This window comes from Oncorhynchus mykiss, chromosome 5 (assembly GCF_013265735.2).
Source record: "Oncorhynchus mykiss isolate Arlee chromosome 5, USDA_OmykA_1.1, whole genome shotgun sequence".
NCBI classification, from domain to species: domain Eukaryota; kingdom Metazoa; phylum Chordata; class Actinopteri; order Salmoniformes; family Salmonidae; genus Oncorhynchus; species Oncorhynchus mykiss.
In genome coordinates this window covers 26,236,877-26,262,664 of record NC_048569.1, presented here as the reverse complement: position 1 = coordinate 26,262,664, position 25,788 = coordinate 26,236,877, and the positions used below count along the sequence as shown (strand labels likewise).

Here is a 25,788-nt window from a genome sequence, read left to right as displayed (position 1 = left end):
CATCAGCTTGATTCAACAGGACCCGGGATTCGTCGGACCAGGCAATATTTTTCCCCTCCTCAATTGTCCAGTGTTAGTGATCGCATGCCCACCACGCTTCTTCTTGATTTTAGTTGATAGGAGTGGAACCTGGTGTGGTCATCTTCTGCAATAGTCCATCTGTGACAAGGACAGATGAGTTGTGCATTCCGAGATGCCGTTCTGCACACCACTTGTTGTACTGCGCCGTTATTTGTCTGTTTGTGGCCCGCCTGTTAGCTTGCACGATTCTTGCCTTTCTCCTTCGACCGCTCTCATCAACGAGCTGTTTTCACCCACAGGACTGCCACTGTTTTTTGTTTGTTGCACCCTTCTCGGTAAACCCTAGACACAGTGCACAAATGTGACAGGTGGGATCGAACTACTACAACCCTTCACGGAATCAGTAGAGGATGGCTCTCAGCTTAGTAGAAGCCAAGCTACCTACTGGGAAAGGACTGCATAAAGGAGACCCCTGCTAAATATAACCAAGAGGTATAGCCATACATGGGAATAAATTATGTCTGGCATAAGCTCCAAAACCAGCATCACATATCACTTCATGACTCCACAATAGTCAAGCATACAGGAAAGGCTCAACTTGAGTGTGAGTGTCATTGATGTCGTGTAGTCATGTAGCAACAGTGGTGGAAAAAGTAACCAATTGTCATACTTGAGTAAAGGGAAAGATACCTTAATAAAAAATTACTCAAGTAAAAGTCACCCAGTAAAATACTACTTGAGTAAAAGTCTAAAAGTACTTGGTTTTACATCTACTTAAGTGTCAACTGTAAATGGAATTGCAAAAATATACTTACATATCGAAAGTAAAAAATAATTTCAAATTGCTAAACAGTGCTTTCAGAAACTATTCAGACCCCTTGATTTTTTTCTCCACATTGTCAGGTTACAGCCTTATTCTAAAATGGATTCAATTGTTTGTTTTTTCTCTCAATCTACACACAATACCCCATAATGACAAAGCAAAAACAGGTTTTTAGAATTTTTTGCAAATGTATTAAAAATAGAAAACTGAAATATGACATTTAGATAAGCATTCAGACCCTTTACTCAGTACTTTGTTGAAGCACCTTTGGCAGCGATTACAGCCTCGAGTCTCCTTGGGTATGACGCTATAAGCTTGGCACACCTTTATTTGGGAAGTTTCTCCCATTCTTCTCTGCAGATCCTCTCAGCTCTGTCAGCTATTTTCAGGTCTCTCCAGAGATGTTCGACAAGGTTCAAATCCGGGCTCTGGCTGGGCCCCTCAATGACATTCAGAGACTTGTCCCGAAGCCACTCCTGCGTTGTCTTGGCTGTGTGCTTAGGGTCGTTGTCCTGTTGGAAGGTGAACCTTTACCCCAGTCTGAGGTCCTGAGCACTCTGGAGCAGGTTTTCATCATGGACCTCTCTGTACTTTGCTTCATTTATCTTTGCCTCGATCCTGACTAGTCTCCCAGTCCCTGCCACTGAAAAACATCCCCACAGCATGATGCTGCCACCACCACGCTTCACCTTAGGGATGGTGCCAGGTTTCCTCCAGACATGACGCTTGGCATTCAGGCCCAGTTTAATCTTGGTTTCAGGTCTGAGAGACCTTTAGGTGCCTTTCGGCAAACTCCAAGCGGGCTGTCATGGGCCTTTTACTGAGGAGTGGCTTCCATCTGGAAACTCTACCACAAAGGCCTGATTGGTGGAGTGCTGCAGAGATGGTTGTCCTTCTGGAAGGTTCTCCCATCTCCACAGAGGAACTCTGGAGCTCTGTCAGAGTGACCATCGGGTTCTTGGTCACCACCCTGATCAAGGCCCTTCTCCCCGTTTGCTCAGTTTGGCCGGGCGGCCAGCTCTAGGAAGAGTCTTGGTGGTTCCAAACTTCCAGTTAAGAATGATGGAGGCCATTGTATTCTTGGGGACCTTCAATACTGCAGAATTTCTTTGGTACCCTTCCCCAGATCTGTGCCTCGACACAATCTTGTCTTGGAGCTCTACGGACAATTCCTTCGACCTCATGGCTTGGTTTTTGCTCTGACATGCACTGTCAATTGTGGGACCTTATATAGACAGGTGCGTGCCTTTCCAAATTATGTCCTTTCAATTGAATTTACCACAGATGGACTCCAATCAAGTTGTAGAAACATTTCAAGGATGATCAATGGAAACAGGATACACCTGAGTTCAATTTTGTGTCTCATAGCAAAGGGTCTGAATACCTATGAAAATAATTTCAAAAAACCTGTTTTCGCTTTGTTATTATAGGGTATTGTGTGTAGATTGCTGAGATTTTTTATTTTGGATAAATGAGGGGTCTGAATACTTTCCGAAGGCACAGTATTAAGCAAACCGGACAGCACAATTTTCTTATTTATGTATTTACGGATAGCCAGGGGCACACTACAACATGCAGACATAATTTACAAACAAACAAAGCATTTGTGTGTAGTGAGTCCGCCAGATCAAAGGCAGTAGGGACGACCAGGGATGTTCTCTGTTTAGTGAGTCCGCCAGATCAGAGGCAGTAGGGATGACCAGGGATGTTCTCTGTTTAGTGAGTCCGCCAGATCAGAGGCAGTAGGGATGACCAGGGATGTTCTCTGTTTAGTGAGTCCGCCAGATCAGAGGCAGTAGGGATGACCAGGGATGTTCTCTTGATAAGTGCATGAATTGGACCCTTTCCTGATAGCATTCAAAATGTAACGATTACTTTTGGGTCTCAGGGAAAATGTGTGGAGTAAAAAGTACATTATTTTCTTTAGGAATGTAGTGAAGTAAAAGTAAAATAGTAACGTACAGACACCCCAAATAACTACTTAAGTCGCACTTTAAAGTATTTTTACACCACTGTGTAGCAAATGTGTGATTTTGATTATTTTACCCTACTCTTACAATACGTGCCATGGAATCTTTAGTGACCACAGAGAGTCAGGAAACCCGTTTAACATCCTATCCTACACAGGGCAATGTCCCCAATCACTGCCCTGGGGCATTGGGATATTTAATTTTAGACCAGAGGAAAGAGTGCCTCCTACTGGCCCTCCAACGCCACTTCCGGCAGCATCTCCCATCCAGGGACCGACCAGGACCAACCCTGCTTAGCTTCAGAGGCAAGCCACTAGTGGGATGCAGGGTGGTATGCTGCTCATGTGAGAGTCTATCTCGTATGCTTTGGCTGTGGGTTAGACAAAGACAGGAAATAAATGGAGAGAGTTGGGGAGGGGTTGACAGAGACAGGAAGCCCTCTCTCTGCCCCCAGTGCCCGCTGTGCCAACTCTGGGCTGATGGGTGAGGGTGAAACAGGGCTAGATTGTCTAGGCATTGGCTCTCATGAGAACACACTGGACATATAGATCAGCTGACCAAGGGTGCATCCCAAATGGCACCCTATTCCCTATATAGTGTCCTACCCGTGTCTTATAAAGTGCACTCAAAACTAATGCACTATATAGGGAATAGGGCATCACTTCGGATGCACACCAAGAGAAATGTGTCGCTAGGGATGTAGTTTGAACCCCTTTTAAAACAGGACTGCTATGAATTCCTTTCTTCATAAAACTGTATCATACCATGTTCCTCTACTAAGTTACATGTATTGACACGGAGTATACAAAACAATAAGGACACCTGCTCTTTCCATGACAGATGAATCCAGGTGAAAGCTATCATCCCTTATTGATGTCACATGTTAAATCCACTTCAATCAGTGTAGATGAAGGGGAGGACACAGGTTAAAGAAGGAATTTTAAGCCTGGATACTTATTGAGATTGAATGGCACACATGCACAGAGGGTGAATGGGCAAGACAACATATTTAACAATGGTCCACCCCTCAAAGGACATCCAACAACATGGGCCAGTATCCCTGTGGAATGCTTTCGACACCTTATTATGTAGTCCATGCCCTGACAAATTGAGGCTGTTCTGATGGCAAAAGGGGAGGGGGAATCCTGGAATGTTTGATTCACAATATGTCACAATGTTGGAAACCATTACTTATACCAAGATCAGGGAGCAGATTGCATCCAGAGTAGCATAAAAAAAGTGTGTGTGTGTGTGTGTGTGTCTGTGTAAAAAATATGTGGTAGCATTTACCATGGTCTCTTTATTTGAGACATTTCCCTGTCCATCTTTGCACTACTGCAGTTGGTGTGACTCCTGCCACAGCCAGCTCCCTGTTCCCTTCACATCTAGGCTGTGCGTGTGTATTGTTTACAGGAGTCTGCGAGACAGTACCATCAACCGTCTCTCCGTTAGCTTAGAGGCAAGATGGGTTCAGAGTTCAAGTGTATACCATGATAGCACCTCATGGTAAGATACTGAAACGTACTATAGCCTTCAGCTCTATTCTCTACAACCAAGCTCTGACAGCATTACAAAACTCCTTCCCATGCTGTCTGTCACAGCCTGGGTGTGTACCAGCCTCACTACGATAAACACACTAGGACAAACAGAACCCATTCTACAGTCAGCCAACACATTATGAAAACATACAATGAACGGTAAACATGGTAAACATATGCCCCACTCAGTCTGCTAAGGGTTAAAGCAGTGATGTGGAGGTGTGATGCTTAGACCAGAGGGGTATAATACTACAATGCTAGCTATATCTATTCAGGAGTTTAGAAAGCTAGCCAGCTTCATGTAGCTTCACATTCCAGCTCAGGCTTTATCCATGTTACGAAGGTGGGTTTTGATCCTGCACCTGCCGCTTATTTAAGCCAGGCTTGTAACTGCACGTGGCTAGTGGAACGCCGAACTCTTCATTAAGACAATGCTGATACAGCAATTGATGGCTCCCTGGTGGCAGCCCAGGGACTCTGACTGCCAATGAGATGCACCGCCCTGCAGGAAATACAACTGGTATGGTGATAGACCATGGCTTAGACTGACAGACAGGCTGACTAATCATGAGAGATCATCTCGATCACATACCACAAGCCGACCATAAGCATAGGACTATGAAAAGTTCAACCAAAAAGGAGAAAGCGTGCTGGAGAAACAGTGTGGAAATAGTCTGATCTTATAGAGAAGAGACAATTAATTATATCTGCACGGCATTGATATATTACATTGATTGACGTCAGCGTTTGCACAAAAGACAAAATCCCTCATGAGTTACTATTCTAAAAGTGTGGGAGAATTGGTAATGAAGATGTCATCAAGTGACAACAATACCATCACCTGCCACAGGTAAGGCCACAGGAACGAGTGGGCGTTTTTTGTTGTTGAGTGGTTATCATGGACACCAGGTATAACAGCCAATAACAGCAACATGGCAATTATCCCCCACAGTGACAAGCGCCTGAGTCTTCCCTATATGCTTTAACTCTCTACGAAAGGGAAAATAGAGAAATCAGCCATTTCCTTCCATGCACTCCACTAGCTTTGTGCTAAGGCCTCAGCTTTTAGTGTGGTATTACATTTCTCAAAGAAGGCTTGTGTTCAAATAGGACTCAGGCATTTCATACAACAGGACACTGAGCCACAAGCACAAAACCAGCCTGAGTCTGCATCCCAAATGGCACCCTATTTTGAAAAAGCTGCACACTATTAAAGGTGCCATTTGGGACTCAGCCCAACCCAGTCCTACCCCAGCAAACAATAGATCCTCTGAACGTGATGCAAAACACTGTTGGTAACACTTTTACTGGACTGTACTTCATGATAACCAATTCCGCTGCGAGTATGCAGCAAGCCACACAATGTGTGTGTGTTGGTGGTTAGACTTATCAGGTTGTTTCAGATTATATCACAAGGCAGTATCTCCACTGACACACGGCTCTAGACCGTCGCCTCTCCCGAGTCCGTACGGGAGTTGCAGCGATGAGACAGGACCGTAACTACCAATTGGATACCATGAAATTGGGGAGAAAATAGACAAAATATATATATAGACAAAATATATATATATATATATATATATATATATATATATATTTCCAACTGAGCGTTTTTAACAGCCATGATTGAGTGTAGTCTGGCCCAGGGGTGTGAAGGTGAACGGAAAGGCACTGGAGCAACGAACCGTCCTTGCTGTCTCTGCCTGGCCGGTTCCCCTCTCTCCACTGGGATTCTCTGTCTCCAACCCTATTACAGGGGCTGAGTCACTGGCTTACTAGTGGTCTTCCATGCCGTCCCTTGGAGGGGTGCGTCACTTGAGTGGGTTGAGTCACTGACGTAATCTTCCTGTCCAGCGTGGCGCCCCCCTCGGGTTCGTGCCGTGGGGGAGATCTTCGTGGGCTATACTCGGCCTTGTCTCAGAGTACTAAGTTGGTGGTTTGAAGATATCATTAAAACTTGTTTTTCAACCACTCCACAAATTTCTTATTTACAAACTATAGTTTTGGCAAGTCGGTTAGGACATCTACTTTGTGCATGTAATTTTACCAACAATTGTTTACAGACAGATTATTTAACTGTATCACAATTCCAGTGGATCAGTAGTTTACAAACACTAAGTTGACTGTGCCTTTAAACAGCTTGGAAAATTACAGAAAATTATGTCATGCCTTTAGAAGCTTCTGATAGGCTAATTGACATCATTTGAGTCAAATGAAGGTGTACCTGTGGATATATTTCAAGGCCTACCTTCAAACTCAGTGCCTCTTTACTTGACATCATGGGAAAATCAAAATAAATCAGCCAAGACCCCAGAAAAAAAATTGTAGACCTCAACAAGTCTGATTTATCCTTGAGAGCAATTTCCAAATGCCTGAAGTTACCACGTTCATCTGTACAAACAATAGTACGCAGTAATAAACACCATGGGACCACGCAGCTGTCATACCGCTCAGGAAGGAGACGCGTTCTGTCTCCTAGAGATTAACGTACTTTGTGAAAAGTGCACCATCCCAACCGTGAAGCATGGGGGGGGGGGGGGCAGCATCATGTTGTGGGGGTGGTTTTCTGCAGGAGGGACTGGTGCACTTCACAAAATAGATGGCATCATGAGGCAGGACAATTATGTGGATATATTGAAGCAACATCTCAAGACATCAGTCAGGAAGTTAAGGAAGTCTTGGTCGCAAATGGGTATTCAAAATGGACAATGACCCCAAGCATACTTCCAAAGTTGTGGCAAAAAGTCAAGGTATTGGAGTGGCCATCACAAAGCCCTGACCTCAACCCTATAGAACATTTGTGGGCAGAACTGAAAAAGCATGTGTGAGCAAGGAGGCCTTACAAACCTTACTCAGTTACACCAGTGTGATGAAAGAAATAAAAGCTGAAAAAAATCCTTCTCTCTACTATTATTCTCACATGTTACATTCTTAAAATAAAGTGGTGATCCTAACTGACCTAAAACAGGGAATTTTTACTTGGATTAAATGTCAAGAATTGTGAAAACTTCCGACTTCAACTGTATATCTGGAGTATTTCTCCTGTATGAATTCTCTCTCTCATCGGCTATGAAAAGCCAACTGACATTTTCTCCTGAGGTGCTGACCTGTTGCACCCTCTACAACCACTGATTATTATTATTTGACCCTGCTGATCATCTATGAACATTTGAACATCTTGGCCATGTACTGTTATAATCTCCACCCGGCACAGCCAGAAGAGGACTTGCCACCCCTCAGAGCCTGGTTTCTCTCTTGGTTTCTTCTTAGGTTCCTGCCTTTCTAGGGAGTTTTTCCTTGCCACCGTGCTTCTGCATTGCTTGCTGTTTGGACAGCTGGCAGGCCTGGGCATGTAGGGGGAGTACTATGACTTTGATTGGCTCCAGGCCTGGACAGGTAAGGGGAGTACTATGACTTTGATTGGCTCCAGGCCTGGACAGGTAAGGGGAGTACCATGGCTCTGATTGGCTCCAGAGGGGCCAACAAGGGTTGAAGATTCTGGAGCTTCTTATTGTTCGTACAAAGAGTCAGAGACAATAGTCAATGTGCAGCTGAAGTGGATGTCTTAAGCTCACCCAATGTGGTCTAGGTGTTAAAAAATATATATATCCTATTTATGAGAATGTTTTAGTAACCAGAGCAGATTACAGGAGCAATTCGGTTTAAGTGCCTTGCTCAAGGGCACAGACAGATGTTTAACCTAGTAGTCGGCTAGGGGATTCGAACCAGCGACCTTTCAGTTTCTGGCCAAACACTCTTAACCGCTAGGCGCCACCATAAAAATAGGCAAATGATGAGTCCATGAGAAAAAAGTATGTACTTATAGTTCTACTAACTATATAATGCATGGAAATGACTATATAGGATGCTTTAAATCAATCAGCAGAAGACATCTTCAAAGGTTGAAGTCAAAATGGACACAAACACTGTCAGCACCTTATCATTGTGTGTGTGTGTGTGTGCCTGCATGTGTGTATGCACGTGTGTATGCATGTGCGCTTTGATCCCAAGTGAACCCGGCTCAGATCCTCCCAGGGCGTGGAGTGTTAGTGGTCGAGACATGCGAGTGTGTTTATTTAAAGTGCATTATGGGAAGGTGCTGACGTGATGTCAGAGGACCATCAGTGGATCAGTGCAGTGATCACCATTTTATTGTTGAGCTGCTTCTGCAACCTGTTGGATCCTAGCAAGTCTGTTCATGTGATTTCATCGGCCCACTTTGTCACTCAATGAATAATCACATATTGTTTCACCTTCCTGTGAAATCCTCCCTAAGGGGATTTCTCACTTCTCCAAGTTTCACTGAAAATGTGTGTGTGTGTTTGATGAGGTACAGGAATACACACAAGCACATTTACGATTGACATGGAAAGGGGGGGGCTCACCTCATCCTATATCAATTTGTCGCCCATTAGGCCTCTGGACAGAAATAATGCACCATATAGTAAATAGCGGGCCATTTGGGATGTTGCCCAAGACAATAACTTCAATAACACATTCCTGCCCTGCTGCATTTCACTGTCACTGATAGACCAGCTCATTGTGATGGTATGCAAACTTTCACAAGACACACACAGGTCTGTGTTGTGAACAATGGCAGTGAGGCAGAAGAGCAGTAATTTGTCAGGGTGGAGCTGATGGAGAGTCTCTATGTTGTTCTCTATCTGAGATGGGTAATCCTCTGTCATGCAGAACCACCAATGGGCTTGAGGTGATATTCTTGCTGTAAATGTGTAGTGTAGAATTTTGAATGGAAATCAATTTTAGGTCCCGACAAGGAGAGTATTTGCTGTTTGTGTGCGTTATTATGACAGTGTGTGGTGTGTGTGTTCAGACAGCTCCTCACCATTGTTGCTGTGTCTGACACAGTCCTGAAGCACAGCGTGCCACTTCTTCTGCTCCTTCTCTGTCAGCACACAGAAGTAGTGGTGGCGGGCGTACGGGTGCCACAGGATCAGGGGGAATTGGGTGGCACACTTCACAAACTGACCACTGCCCACCTTGGCCTTTATACCTAAAACACAAGCACACATTCAGGTGTATCGGTGTTCATAGCCTCCTCAACGGGGAACCAAAACAAAGAAAACATATTGAATCAGAAAAGGAATTCCAGAACTTGTCCAATAGGAAACACTCATTGCTAAATGTTTTGCTACAGTATTCCCTAATGAATATGGCCCAGCTAGTCACAGTACTTTAGTACTTGATCTCACATTGGGGAAAGTGCTGGTTATTCCAAAATCCAACAGTGTCTAATGATCAGCTGTTTATTATACACAAATCAGCTAGTCAAGTGTAACCAAATCATATCTCTCACCTGGCAGGCTGGTGTTGATCAGTTCAAGATACTCCTCCATGGAAGTTAGAGCTTTGTATCCAGCACAGTTGATGGTTCCTTTAGGGCGCAAGCTCCTCTCGTGAGCCTATCAGAGAGTATAGATTTCAAGGAGAGGGTGAAAAATGTACAAACAGTTCAGAACCATCAAATCACAGTTAAAGCTGTGACCTAAACGATTCAGACTAGCTGGCATGTAAATCTGTCTGATTATGAAAGTAAAAACAAATCTAGCAACAACAATCTAGCGACCACCCTCACCACTTTGTTTTCGTAGAAGCTGATGTTGTAGGTGTCGGCCACGAAGACAAAGCGGTTCCTCCATCTCTTGTTTTCCTCCAGGTACTGGAACAGACCCCCAGAGAAGATGGAGCGGTCCTCCAGAGGGTTCTACCACACCAGACAGTTAGCATTAGAGCTGCTGTCACTTGTATTATCGTACTACATGAGTTTTGGTTTGATTAGAGAACAAATTGATACAATTCGGTTCGATGCACTAACAACTGTTGCATAAACACATTCATTTTCCATTCTAAATGAAACTGAGCTGGGCCTGTCTGAGCTGGGCCTGTCTGAGCTGGGCCTGTCTGAGCTGGGCCTGTCTGAGCTGACTTCTGTGTGTGTGTGTAAATGATGTATGTCTATGGTGTATGTATTATGTAGGCACTTGAGCTGAGCCATAAGGGAGACTAGGCATCTACCACCTCACTCCGACTATCAGATCATTTTTTTTACCTACGCAAAAACAAAAGTATTTTTCATTCTATAGCTTGTTCTCCATCTTCTTAAATACTAATCCAACATGTTTTCAGCACTTATTTCCATGACTGATCTAGCCGATTAAACTCAACTCCACGATTTACGATGGAGTTGATTGGCGACTAGTGTGGGCAGACAGGAGCTCCGACAACAAAATGTTTTCCAAAAAAACTACTGATTTCAGCACCCAATGAATAGTGCGCAATTACACAGGACAATGTCATACTGTATCGGCATCTAAGCATCGTGATAATATCATGTCGAGGTCCCTGGCAATTCCCAACCCTAGTTAGTTAGTACCAGCAAAAGCAGTAATGATGGGCTTTGTCCCGAATGGCACCCTATTCCCTATATAGTGCACTACTTTTTTTTTTTTTTTACCAGGTCTGGTCAAACATAATGCACTATAAAGGGTATAGGGTGCAATTTGGGACACAACCGTGGTGTTTGCAGTTGTACAAGCGATGCAGATCTGCATGGTCAGTTAGTTACCAAGTCAATTACAGAGCAATCAATATAATTCAGACACTATTTAAAAAGGACTGAAAACCACACACTAATGCTGTTCAGGAAATACATTGGAAACCATTGGTCTAAACATGTCTTGTAACATACAGAGAAGGCATCACGTGTGTGGAACAACAAGGTCCTGACACAGGCAGGCTGTGTCTCAAATAGCACCATAGGGCTCTGGTCAAAAGCAGTGCACTATATAGGGAATAGCGTGCCATTTGAGACTCATACATACAGTAAATGTCAGGCCTGATCTCATTTGACACGCTGGTGGAGGTTGAGACTGGATGGCTAAAGTGAGAACACACAGGGGTGGCATATTGTTTACACCACCACTTTGTTTTTAGATTTCCTGTTGTAGATCAAATACTGTAACTCAAACAGCATAATCCCAGCTGAGGAAGAAAGGAGGGGGGGGGGGGGGGGGTGGAGCTGGAGAAGAAAGGTTATGTGTGCTTGGAAGGTGCTAACTGGCAATGCTTGGTTAAAGGTGCCTATGAGTGCCTCTGTTTTAATCTGAAAGAGTTTTGTGCTGTTTCCTTGTGTGAATGTAAGTATGTGCATGTGTCGATGCGTGTGTGTCCCTACACAGAGCATCAGTTCGGTACTGAAGAGAATAGACAAGGAAAGCAGTCACAAGACTCTTAGCACCATCACTGTTTGTTCACGTATAAAATCGGCTTTATTTCCCTCCAGTGACTCGATGGTGGAGACCAACACAGAACTCAACAGTATTACAGTGGAGATAGCTACAGTACACGTTAAATATCTGTGTCCATAGCAGTGTAAACACTCACGACCTAACAATGAGATAAAATCTTAAGGGAGACTCAGAGAAGGATGGTGAGGTAGATAAAAAAAACAGAGGATGAGGAGCGGAGGAGGATGAGTAGGAGAGACACAGATGGCGTGGGAATACTGTGATAGAGGAAAATGAAATAACTGAATAAACGGAAGAGGGCTTAATGTGTACATTAATGTATAGAATTGATTATAAAAGGAGAGAAAATTCACGAGGGTGCAGTGAGATACCCAATGGGTTGGCTGATACTTTTACCAATCAATCATCTAAAAATATATATACTTAAAAAGAGGAAATCAACCACCATTAACACAATGGAAAGGTCAAATGCATTATTATCTAAATGTTGAAAGTGCGTGGGTGACAGAGAGAAACAAAATGGTGCAGTTTGAGGCCATGTGGAGGAGGGTAATGTGGGCGCTGGAGATGGGGGTGTGAGCAGGTGCGTCTGGGCAGGTGTGATGTAGTTGATGTTTGTGTATGTTTTTTATTGTTATATATATACACATACACACAGTGCCTTGCGAAAGTATTCGGCCCCCTTGAACTTTGCGACCTTTTGCCACATTTCAGGCTTCAAAACATAAAGATATAAAACTGTATTTTTTTGTGAAGAATCAACAACAAGTGGGACACAATCATGAAGTGGAACGACATTTATTGGATATTTCAAACTTTTTTAACAAATCAAAAACTGAAAAATTGGGCGTGCAAAATTATTCAGCCCCTTTACTTTCAGTGCAGCAAACTCTCTCCAGAAGTTCAGTGAGGATCTCTGAATGATCCAATGTTGACCTAAATGACTAATGATGATAAATACAATCCACCTGTGTGTAATCAAGTCTCCGTATAAATGCACCTGCACTGTGATAGTCTCAGAGGTCCGTTAAAAGCGCAGAGAGCATCATGAAGAACAAGGAACACACCAGGCAGGTCCGAGATACTGTTGTGAAGAAATTTAAAGCCGGATTTGGATACAAAAAGATTTCCCAAGCTTTAAACATCCCAAGGAGCACTGTGCAAGCGATAATATTGAAATGGAAGGAGTATCAGACCACTGCAAATCTACCAAGACCTGGCCGTCCCTCTAAACTTTCAGCTCATACAAGGAGAAGACTGATCAGAGATGCAGCCAAGAGGCCCATGATCACTCTGGATGAACTGCAGAGATCTACAGCTGAGGTGGGAGACTCTGTCCATAGGACAACAATCAGTCGTATATTGCACAAATCTGGCCTTTATGGAAGAGTGGCAAGAAGAAAGCCATTTCTTAAAGATATCCATAAAAAGTGTCGTTTAAAGTTTGCCACAAGCCACCTGGGAGACACACCAAACATGTGGAAGAAGGTGCTCTGGTCAGATGAAACCAAAATTGAACTTTTTGGCAACAATGCAAAACGTTATATTTGGCGTAGAAGCAACACAGCTCATCACACTGAACACACCATCCCCACTGTCAAACATGGTGGTGGCAGCGTCATGGTTTGGGCCTGCTTTTCTTCAGCAGGGACAGAGAAGATGGTTAAAATTGATGGGAAGATGGATGGAGCCAAATACAGGACCATTCTGGAAGAAAACCTGATGGAGTCTGCAAAAGACCTGAGACTGGGACGGAGATTTGTCTTCCAACAAGACAATGATCCATCACATACAGCAAAATCTACAATGGAATGGTTCAAAAATAAACATATCCAGGTGTTAGAATGGCCAAGTCAAAGTCCAGACCTGAATCCAATCGAGAATCTGTGGAAAGAACTGAAAACTGCTGTTCACAAATGCTCTCCATCCAACCTCACTGAGCTCGAGCTGTTTTGCAAGGAGGAATGGGAAAAAATGTCAGTCTCTCGATGTGCAAAAATGATAGAGACATACCCCAAGCGACTTACAGCTGTAATCGCAGCAAAAGGTGGCGCTACAAAGTATTAACTTAAGGGGGCTGAATAATTTTGCACGCCCAATTTTTCAGTTTTTGATTTGTTAAAAAAGTTTGAAATATCCAATAAATGTCGTTCCACTTCATGATTGTGTCCCACTTGTTGTTGATTCTTCACAAAAAAATACAGTTTTATATCTTTATGTTTGAAGCCTGAAATGTGGCAAAAGGTCGCAAAGTTCAAGGGGGCCGAATACTTTCGCAAGGCACTGTATATATATATATAAACTCAGCAAAAAAAGAAACGTCCTCTCACTGTCAATTGCATTTATTTTCAGCAAGTTTAACATGTGTAAATATTAGTATGAACATAACAAGATTCAACAACAGACATAAACTGATCAAGTTCCACAGACATGTGACTAACAGAAATTGAATAATGTGTCCCTGAACAAAGGGGGGGGGTCAGAATAACTCAAAAGTAACAGTCAGTATCTGAGGTGGCCACCAGCTGCATTAAGTACTGCAGTGCATCTCCTCCTCATGGACTGCACCAGATTTGCCAGTTCTTGCCCCCCCTGTTCAGCGACACATTATTCCATTTATGTTAGTCACGTCTGTAGAACTTGTTCAGTTTGTGGGTCAGTTGTTGAATATTGTTATGTTCATTTAAATATGTTCATTTAAATATTTACACATGTTTTCTGAAAATAAACGCACTTGACAGTGAGAGGACGTTTCTTTTTTGCTGAGTTTATATATAAATAAAAAAATGGAAGAGGGACAGATGGAGCAAGAGAAGAACAGAGGAAGACACAAAAACAGCAATAGGGGGTAAACGAGTGCGACAGACAGTCGTTTCCGGGCCGGCCTCTTGCCTTGCGGTGCAGGAGTTGTGACTGGGGCCCTCCTCCTCCCTCGATCTCAAAGCGGACACTGTTGAAGAGGGCCACTGCATACTGCTGCTCGTACACATGGCCAAACTCCCCCGTCACCTGCCTGGTACGAGCTGTGGGCAGAGATAGATGACAGTTAGAGACACATTCACAGAACGCACACAACACAGCTGCAGAGCGACACAGTCTGAATAATCCAGTATGTAGCGTAAATGACAACAGGTGCCAAGTTACTCAAACATCAATGTCAAAACAGACATGTCAATCTGGAAAAACACACACACAGAGAGAGAGAGAGACAGAGAGACAGAGACAGAGAGAGACAGAGACAGAGACGAGACATGCTAGACAGTCACAGAAAAACAGCCACAGACAGAGAGAGAGAGAGTGAAGAGTGAGAGCAGCAAAGAATGTGGGAGAGCGGGAGAGAATGTGGGAGAGCGGGAGAGAGAGCACAGCTAGGCCACACAGTCCCAGAAACTTCAGCTGGCAGCAGGGCCAGAGCATGACACATCAGTAATGTGACTCTTCAGATCACAGAGTACTTGGTCTTGAAGAGAAGCTGTGAGACTACCGAAGGTGGCATAGACGACAGGCTTGTGGAGAGGCTATACTATAGGGTGACTCGTAACGAAAGGTGGACTGGACTCAGACAGGTAAAGCAGAGAGAGACTGTGGATGAGAGGGCATTAACCCTCCAGTATTTTTACCACCTTTCTATCAGCCGTATATGAAAAGACAAGCAGTAAAATTAAAATTACTCTCACATGTCACTATAAGGAATTATACCAAATCATGAGTTATAGTATGTTTAAACAGAGACATCATTAATTGAGAAAGGGCTAAACACACCGAGTGTACAAAACATTAAAAACACTTTCCTAATATTAATATTGAGGTGCAACCACCTTTTGCCCTCAGAACAGGGCATGGACTCTACAAGGTGTCGAAAGCACACAGGAAACTGTTGAGCGTGAAAAACCCAGCAGCGTTGCAGTTCTTGACACACTGAAACCAGTGTGCCTGGCACCTACTGCCACACCCTGTTCAAAAGGCCTTTAAATATTTTGTCTTACCCATTCACCCTTGTTTCAAGGCTTAAAAATCCTTCTTTAAATCTGTCTCCCTTCCTTCATCTCTAATGATTGAAGTGAATTTAACAAGTTACATCAACAAGGGATCAAATCTTTCACCTGGATTCACCTAGTCAGTCTATGTCATGGAAAAATGTCCTAATGTGTTTTACACTCAGTTCATAAAATGTAGTACAATAAATGAATTCTAAATTGGAACAGATAATGAAGACTTCTACAGTCAAGGCACATTAGAGCCTACAATAACATTGTACCTACTGAATTTGTACCACACTACAGACTATATGGAGATACAAGCATCAGGATGTTGAATGGTAAAATACCATCGTCTAACCAGCAATAAAGACCATCTTTTTTATTATAAAAACAAGTTATTTTTGGTAGGACTTTTCCTAACTATAGCCCTTTTCCTAAAGATCCCTTAGAGTTCACAGGCTTAGCTTGTGGTGGCTCCGTGTTCTCAGCTCAACTCATGACACAGTAATCTGTGAGATGTTTATGGTAGGGGCGCCACAGGAAAGAGAGAACAGTCTTTGAGTAGGAGGGCAGGAAGGAAAGACCTGACAAGATAGGAAAGAGGGGAGAGAAGTAATCTCAAAGTAACACTCAAACACACGTTCCGTGTATTGTATTGCACTGTATAAAAAAACATACTTGGTTCAATCCTGGGTTTCAGAACCCAAAAAATAAATACTGAGAAGGATCTAGACATAGATACTAAAAAGGGTGTTCCCCTCAGTTCCACCTGTATAATATATTACACGCTGGTCTAATTCATCATGACACCACCCTCAGTGTGTATTTGTATAACAGTGGAAACAGGCCAGCAGGGCTTGGATGTTGTTTGAGTCATCATGAGGGTACCAGATATCTCCTGCTACATCTGTGAGCACTTTGATCCATTATTTCCCACACATCCTCTGTACCGTGCCTGTGACCTCTGACTGAGAACAATACACTAGACACCCATGTGTGTTCTCTGAGGACCAGAGCTAGCCCCATTCACAACCAGAGGCTAGAGTTGCTATTTCATTCACATGCTGCACTTTCCACAAGCTGGGTTAGTGTGCCAAAGCCTGCAGACTGGCCACAGGGAGAGTTAGGTCAAATGACACACTTCCCCACAGGAATGAAGGCATGGCTTGAACGACAGTCTGCAGCAAACTAAACTGATGGGAGATTTGATTGCACTTAAGGGCTAAATTAGGAAAGTGTGTGTGTGTGTGTGTGTGTGTGTCTACTTAGTGCCCCGTCATCCCAAATACAAGGAGCAGGCAGTCCCAGTGCCGGGGATTAGAGACTGACAGCACAACCACCTACTTCTAACCTGTGTTTGAGAAAGAAAGACAGAAAGAAAGGTAGAAAGGCAGACAGAGTGAGTGTACAGTAGTCAGAGTGCACTGATCATTTCCCTTCCTGTTTCCATTGGGTGCAGATGATCTAAAGAGCTGGAAAACTCTAAGAATTAGCAGACATCCTGTAGCTTGAATGGTACACTGTCACACTGGGATGTAGGCTAGGCCTACTGTGCCATATTGTATAATATAATGTCTTAACCCTCCTACTGTGTTCCGGTTGAATTGGACCGATTTATAAGTTCTCTCTGAAAAATGTAGTTAATTTAATCTGATTGTTAAAAGGTTCCATGACTTTGTCCACACAGGGCATCTGAACACACAAAATACAATTTGTCAAAGAGGAGTTCAGCTGCTGAGAATGTGCCTTGATAGCAAATGTGGAGATGTTGACCAGTACAGCCAACTACTCCAAACAGTATACTCCCAAAGGAAAAGAGCTGACTAACCACTCCTCCCACAGGCACAAACATGTGTGCAGACACACACACACACACACACACACACACACACACACACACACACACACACACACACACACACACACACTGCTCTCACCTTATGCAGTGGGTTGGGTAGTGACTGTGAAATAGACAAAAGGTTTAAGATGAAACAATAGGAATATGACAAGTAGAACGAAGCTGCAGAGAGAAAGATGGATTTTTAGGCCAAAAGAACTACATTGTGAAAGAGCGAGAGAGAGCCAGAGAGGGAGGACAAAATAGGGCAGTGTGTGAGAACCAAACTGGCTTTCTGCTCAGTAATCCCAAGGCATGTTCCTACCTGTTTCTTCTTCTGTACACACACTCACTTCCCTCTCTTTCTTTCTTAATCTGCAGCTTTAGACATCGTTGGAAGCTATACAGGGACAGAATCCTGAATCTCTCAGCCTCATGGCAAATTATGTAGACTAGATTGAAATGAGCTAAAAAACAGCACATTTTTCATCACACCCATGACAAAAAATTTAGTATTGCAGGAAATGATCTTTAAAACTGCAACATTTTCTCTTAGCCTCATGACAAAGTGTGTAGAATAGCATTATAAAAAAAATCAGTTTTCCCAAAAATATGAAACGAGTGTACGAAACATAAGAAACACCTTCCATAATATTGTGTTGTGCACCCCCTTGTTGCCCTCAGAACAGCCTCAATTCATTGGGGCATGGACTCTACAAGGACTCTACAAGCATTCCACAGGGATTCAGGCCCATGTTGACGCCAATGCTTCCCACAGTTGTATCAAGTTGGCTGGATGTCCTCTGGGTGTTAGATCATTCTTGCTTTGTACACTCAGTATATATAATAGAAAACCGAGAGTCATCAGTTATTTCGACCATTCGATTGGTTGAAATTTTAAAACGTGTATTTTTCAATATGTAGACACACCCATGTTAGAATAAAATCAACTATATGTAGGCTACATTGTCTGATGCTTTAAGCGCTGTGACTTAAAAATGAAGACACAAATTACTAAAGAGGAAGCCAGAGATCAATAAAACCAGAAGTAAAAACCTGTTCCCAACCCCCCTCCTCCCGCTGCTGGCCTTGGCAGATTCTGCCATTTTGCTCCCGAAGTTGCCGGTAATAGGGTACACCAGCATTCTGCAACTTTTTCCATTTGTAGTGCCAAGTTATTATACCATTTCTACTGATCTGCTTGCCAGTTATGATTTTCATATGCACATTTTCATGGAATAGTTTAATTTAATTTATAATAAAGTCTTCATATCTCAAAATCAATATAATGTGGTTAATCAAAATTCTATCTAAATGAAAATGATACAAACCTAAAAGTAACTTCTATTGCCAATACGTAAAAAATAGCCTACATAAAGCCAACAAATAAAAACATTGCAGCCCGCAGGTTGGAAATATCCTGATAAAAATCCTATAAATCACATTGGCTCTGTATGGCCTGTCTGCAAGGAACTTGAAACATTGTATTAACTATTAACTTGGGTCAGGCCTGCAAACTTGCAACATTGTATACAGTATTCTGGGCCCTCAGGGGTTTAACATGCCAGCGAGCTCCAGACTAAAAGCTGTATGGTATTTGCACAAGGGATAAGAAGTAATCAGGTTGGCCTATTTTATGACATTTGCATCGGATCAGAGCATGAACTACTGTCTTTCTCAATGGATGTAAAAACAGACTTTGTTCACTTGCTTTTTGAGGTGAAGAAAAAATTACTTTGAGAAGCTCCACAGTGATAGTGAGTTAAGACAAATCAGAAACAGTATCAGATTCCCAAATGGGCACATTTATAAGCCTACATTTGCGCACAGGCCAGGCAGGAGCGCTCCAAACAAAAGGAGCGCTCCAAACAAAAGACAATGAATAAATTGACTACTCGTAAACGGAATCAAATAAATAACTTGTCCACTCCTACAATGACAAGACTATATTATTATTACTACATTGAATGCATTAACAGAAATGACCTTGTCCAAACAAACATTGTAGATCAGAAATGGTAAACCATCCCCGCGGCCTACACAATGGATTAGACCACTCAGACAGGCGTGAATCAGACAGGTGTCTCGTGTGCCATAACATTTATTTTGATATATTTGCCACAGCTCGACAAAAAAAAATATATTGGTTGACCAACAGCTTATCGACCAGTTGACTAAATGGGGTCAGCCCTGATAATAACCATCAAATCCATGATATAACAACCATCATATCGAAGTAAACTTGAAGTCATGCGATGACATGTTGTGTGGTCCTCCCACTACAACTCGGGAAACCATGCCGTTTATTAGGCTACAATAAGTTACGATGAACTTCACAGGGTGGTGGAAGTGCACTGTGATGAGTTTGATGCGCCTTAAATCGAGGGTCTTATTCTGGTGACATGATGATCGATGCTTGGCTGCCATTTGACAAAAAAAAAATGATCTTGCTCTTATCCAAAATAATAATTTGGTCAAACAGAAAAGTACATTATCTTCATGATTCCTGTAATGAAAGTGTCTGCCTGCCCCTGTACCCATTTAGTTGGGGCCTGTTGCTGTGTCAAGCGAACCACTCTCTCTTTCCCAGGGGGAAAAAAATGCTCTGGGAGAAAGAAAAGGTTTTCTGATTGTATAACATTTAAAAATCATATTGTGGGGAAAACGCAGCCATTCTGTTGCCACAGTTGAATAAATGAGGTTATCAGCGTTCTATAGCTATACTTTTTATTTCACAGCTCTCAATTTTGAGCTCAATAGCAACTATTTTTACAACCAAAATATTTGATATGGTTTTGAGCCGAACTTCCCAACACTGAGTATCATATTTAGAGTTAGCAATCTAGCTAATGTGTTTTGAGTTTCTAATATAAACTAGCCTTTGGTATTAGTGCACATTAAGACGTAGGCAAATTCATGCAATTGGAGAATTTTTTTATTTTTTATTCTGGAGCCCTATTTTAAAATGTAAAATAAAACAGCCTAATTGTCAACCCATAATGAATGACAATCACTGGATTAGGTTGCACATAAGTAAGGCCCGGAAAAAGCACCTGCCCCTACACCTCCATCACTCCAGTATCCCTGCACATTGTAAATATTGCATTGGAACTGACCCTGTATAGTATGCTTACTTAGTTCTGATTCAGAGGGGTTGGGTTAAATGCCAAAGACACATTTCAGATGAATGCATTCAGTTGTACAACTGACTAGGTATCCCACTTTCCCTTCATATTTTTCGTTTTTTTTTCTTCTAGTATTACATAGTTATTGATTATCGCAATGTTGGGTTTCGAGATATCAAGAAAGGAATTTCACTGTACTTATGCATGTGACATTAACTTGAATCACAACATGAAACAATGTATTTCTTGAATACGATCTCATTTTTGAATAAAGCACTGAATTACTTTATAAGATATATATACATACAGTATATATTATGTGACGGGGTGGTGTGACCAAATCATGGGCTGGTGCAACTGAAAAACTTAGTGGCACCAGGGGAAAATGTTAGTCTGGAGCCCTGTGAGGGTGAGTCTGGGGGGAAAGTGGCATACAGTGTTTCCAGCCACAACCACACACACACACACACACACACATATCCTGGATTCTGAGGTTGGAACCCCAGACAGTGTGGCTAGCCATGGAAAATATAGGTCTGGAGTAGCCTGATCAGACCACACTTCACCCAAGCAAACTCATATAATCAATTCAACGCGACTGAATTGAGAAATGGTTCAGTGAAACACACCCCAGCAAACATGACCCCATTGGCCTCATGTGGGTTTTCATGCCAGTCCGACATGGGCTAGTCGTTCCAATAAGTGTTCTGTTGTGTGATGACCAATCTCTCTTTCTTGTACACTGCCAATGATGAAGTCTTTAAACATACTTCAATACCTAAGTGCATGTGACATATGAGAAACGTAAAGGGAAATTTCACTGCTGCTCTATTTCACTATATATGTCCATTAATATGTGTTATATGTTATATGTTATTAAAATCAAGAATTTATTCACTACACGGAAATCAAGGGTTTCTGCATTTCACCGGTAGAAAACGGGCCATCTACATTTGCTGGTTGTAAACCAACCACCATATCCAGAATTCATAATTTCAGGATGTAGTACCGTCCTGGTGGAGGTAGATCCAGTTGATGTGAATACTCCCATGGAGAAATAAAAATGTCTGTTTGTAGCCAACACTTTCAGACAGCGGATTTTGAAACGGATCGGAAGTCTCAACTCATGGTGTTGCCAGGTCGAACGTTGAAACGTGACGCTATTCCATCGATTTTCCACTTCACGTCAAAGAATAAGGCATCCGATCAGCCAACATCAGCGCAGCAGAAAAGAAGAAGTCGAGCTGACGTTACCTAGCCAACTAGCTAGAGAACTACATTTGTTTATCTAAACCAACATTTCCCCAGCTTTCATAATACGCTGGCTATTCCAAAAAAATATTTTTTTACATTTTTTTCTTCTTCATTCCACACTAGGAAGAGCTGGGTAGAGCTGGCCGCATTGCCAAACTTCTTCCATTTTAGAATGGAGGCCACTGTGTTCTTGGAGACCTTTAATGCGGCAGACATTTTTTGGTACCCTTCCCCAGATCTGTGCCTCGACACAATCCTGTCTCGGAGCTCTACGGACAATTCCATCGACCTCAGTCTGAGGTCCTGAGCGCTTTGGAACAGGTTTTCATCATGGATCTCTCTGTACTTTGCCCTGTTCATCTTTCCCCCGATCCTGACTAGTCCTCCAGTCCCTGCTGCTGAAAAACATCCCCATAGCATGATGCTGCCACCACCATGCTTCGCCGTGGGGATGGTGCCAGGTTTCCTCCAGACGTCGCACTTGGCATTCAGGCCAGAGTTCAATTTTGGTTTCATCAGACCAGAGAATCGTGTTTCTCATGGTCTGAGTCTTTTAGGTGCCTTTTTGGCAAACTCCAAGCGGGCTGTAATGTGCCTTTTACTGAGGAGTGGCTTCCCTCTGGCCACTCTACCTACCATAAAGGCCTGATTGATGGAGTGCTGCATAGATGGTAGTCATTCTGGAAGGTTATTCCATCTCCACAGAGGAATTCTGGAGCTCTGTCAGAGTGACAATCGTGTTCTTTGTCATCTCCCTGACCAAGACCCTTCTCCCTCGATTTCTCAGTTTGGCCGGGTGGCCCGCTCTAGTAAGAGTCTTGGTGGTTCCAAACGTCCTCCATTTAAGAATAATGGAGCCCAATGTGTTCTTGGGGACCTTCAATGCTGCAGGCATTTTTTGGTACCCTTCCCCAGACCTATGCTTCGACACAATCCTGTCGCGGTGCTCTACAGACAATTAATTTGACCTCATGGCTTGGTTTTTACTCTGACATGCACTGTCAACATATGACCTTATACAGACAGGTGTGTGCCTTAAAGAAATCATGTCCAATCAATTGAATTTACCACAGGTGGATTCCAATCAAGTTGTAGAAACATATCAAGGATTCATTTCGATTCTCATAGCAAAGATTCTGAATATTTATGTAAATAAGGTATTTGTTTTTTCATTTTTAGTACATTTGAAAACATTTCTAAAAACCTGTTTTTGCTTTGTCATTATGGGGTATTGTGTGTAGAAAGATGGATATTTTTTTAAAATCAATTTTAGAATAAGGCTGTAACGTAACAAAATGTGGAAAAAGTATTATTTATTTTTTTACAAGTGTACAGACAAGTGACTAGATGATTCCTGCTGCATCACCAATAAAGTGTTGACTTCAACATCTGGATCATTTCATTGTGGTATTCATGAAATTAAACCAAATACTTTTAGACTTCTACACTGGGCGACTTTCACTTTTACTTCAGTCATTTTCTCTTAAAGTATAAAAAAAAAAAAAACTTTGACCCCTTTTTCTCCCCAGCTTTGTGTTATCCAATTGGTAGTTACAGTCTTGTCCCATTGCTGCAACACCCGTACGGAGAGTCGAAGGTCGAGAGCCATGACTCCTCCGAAACACGACCCTGCCAAGCCGCGCTGCTTCTTGGCGTACTGTTCGCTTAACCCAGAAGCCAGACGCACCAATGTGCCGGAGGAAACACCGAAGTCAGCTTGCAGGCACCCCGCACGCCAATTGGAGGACGACGCTGGGCCAATTGTGCACGGGTCTCAAGCTGGCTGTGACACAGACTGGGATCGAACCCGGGGCTGTAGTGACTTCTCAAGCACTGTGATGCAGTACCTTAGACCGCTGCCCTGTATCTTTACTTTTTTTTTTTGAATTTTACCCCTTTTTCTCCCCAATTTCATGGTATCCAATTGTTGTCTCATCGCTACAACTCCCGTACGGGCTCGGGAGAGACGAAGGTTGAAAGTCATGCGTCCTCCGATACACAACCAACCAAGCCGCTGCTTCTTTAACACAGCGCACATCCAACCTGGAAGCCAGCCGCACCAACCCGGAAGCCACCCGCCGGAGGAAACACCGTGCACCTGGCCACCTTGGTACACTGCGCCACAGAAGTCGCTGGTGCGCGATGAGACACCCCTACCGACCAAGCCCTCCCTAACCCGGGCGACGCTAGGCCAATTGTGCGTCGCCGGTTATGACAGAGCCTGGGCGCGAACCCAGATGGACTCTGATGGCACAGCTGGCGCCCTTAACCACTGCGCCACCCGGGAGGCCCTGTATCTTCACTTTTACTCAAGTATGACAATTGGGTACCTTTTCCACCGCTGCTTGTTTACGGAAAACATACGGAAGACAGAGTGGACTACCTGTGTTTATTAGCTATCTGCTTCGCCGTACACCGGTGTGTGTCTCAAGCTGAGAGTGTTTGTCCAGGAAGACAGACACCACAAACGTGTTGTCAGTGAAAAATACTGTTGGCTGCAACTGTGTAAAAAAACAGTTAAAACAGCATACAGTAAATGTGTATTATGCATTTGTGAAATTATTTTGTGATATGAAAGTAGAGGGATTTCTGGTTCTAGAACAATACCACAATGGAGAATCAATTCACGTTTAGATGAAGTATTTGGCTGTTTTGACTTCCAGAGACAATTCACCCTTTAAACAGAACGTATAATGAATGTTCTTGGACAAAGGAGTACCATTAGGCTCTTTTTGAGCGACCTAACCTGTAACTCCCAGTAATGGATACCAGAAATATTGGGTTAAATCACATTATTTTGTGTAACAATCTGTAGCTATTATCATCTCTGAGAAATAAGGTCTTTCAGATTGGGTTTGATTCAAGTTGGGAGTGTTTGTCCGTTTAGAATGTAATTCGGCTGAGTTTTAGGCGAGGAAATTTGACATTATGTAGTATTCTAATTTATTGCAACAATGTACATTTTAAAACGTGTAACTTTCAAGTGATGCTGACTGTCGAGTAATTTTCCTGTGCGGGAATAGAAAAAAACAGTGGGTAAGGAGCCCATATCCTTTAAAATGAATTGTCTTGTATCTCTCTTCACATTTTACGCAAATATATTAAGCAGCAATTCAAGATGTAAATTGGAGGGAAAGTGAAGGAGGAGCTTACCGGTAATCATCTCTCGCTTGCCTTCGTCCAGGTGAGTGGAAATTACATCCCCCATCGTTACAGCCCCGCTGGTTAACCAACAAACCCCAAGAGAAGGGGCAAAAAGGCGCGTTGGCCAATGTCAAGGACAGTATCTCAACCTAGGAGAGGAAAAAATACACTATGACTTCGCCTTTCCCCGAAACTACGCCACATACAATGTTTCAAAAGCAAGTTGATTGCTTATCCGCCAGAAAATCTGCGTCGACATAAAGTGGTGGAAGAGCGTGTCCTGTTGTACCTTTTCTGGATCGTGAGTAAAATCAAATGAAAAGTTAGAAAAGTCGGCTAAGTTAGTTCATTCTGACAAGACACACCCTCTCAAAATCATCACTCCATCGTGTTCAGCCTGGGTGTGGCTTTTAAAGGAATATTCTGGGTATAAAATTACCAGACTGTGGAGTGCATAAAGTACCCTTTTGTGATTTACAGAAATTATATCTGGCCCAAATTTCAACTTCATTATTGACGTGCGGATATGTTGCTTTTAGTTTTTGCAAAAAAAATGTAGGCTAATAACCGTTTTTCAACACTAATATAGCGTAGGCTACAATACAGCCATCTATCATGTCATGAGTGATGATGTTATTCTGTAAAGTTTCTGTTTTTGTAAGAAAGTAGTCTTTGACAGGAAACAAAATGCCATGTCTAGGGAGAGGATGATGAGCTAGGGATGGGGATGAGACTGCTCAGGAGGAGGTATACTGCCCCCGTGTGGACCATCAACATTGGCAAAAGTGAAAGGACCACCACGGACCATTTTCATCCAGTTTTGGCTGA

At 42.8% G+C, this 25,788-nt stretch overlaps 1 protein-coding gene across 1 annotated transcript in view; it reads right to left on the bottom strand.

Annotated features, from left to right (window-relative positions):
* Positions 1–25,361, bottom strand: part of LOC110523506 (protein Niban 2) — a 39,310-nt gene extending 13,949 nt beyond the window's left edge. The window contains exons 1-6 of the mRNA XM_021602258.2: positions 25,250–25,361; positions 24,970–25,109; positions 14,513–14,643; positions 9,949–10,077; positions 9,670–9,775; positions 9,199–9,366 (exon numbers count right to left, since the gene is read on the bottom strand). Coding sequence (XP_021457933.2) covers positions 9,199–9,366; positions 9,670–9,775; positions 9,949–10,077; positions 14,513–14,643; positions 24,970–25,024 — 589 coding nt within the window. The 5' untranslated portion in view covers positions 25,025–25,109; positions 25,250–25,361. The remainder of the gene's footprint in view (positions 1–9,198; positions 9,367–9,669; positions 9,776–9,948; positions 10,078–14,512; positions 14,644–24,969; positions 25,110–25,249) is intronic.
* Between the last annotated feature and the right edge of the window lie 427 nt (positions 25,362–25,788).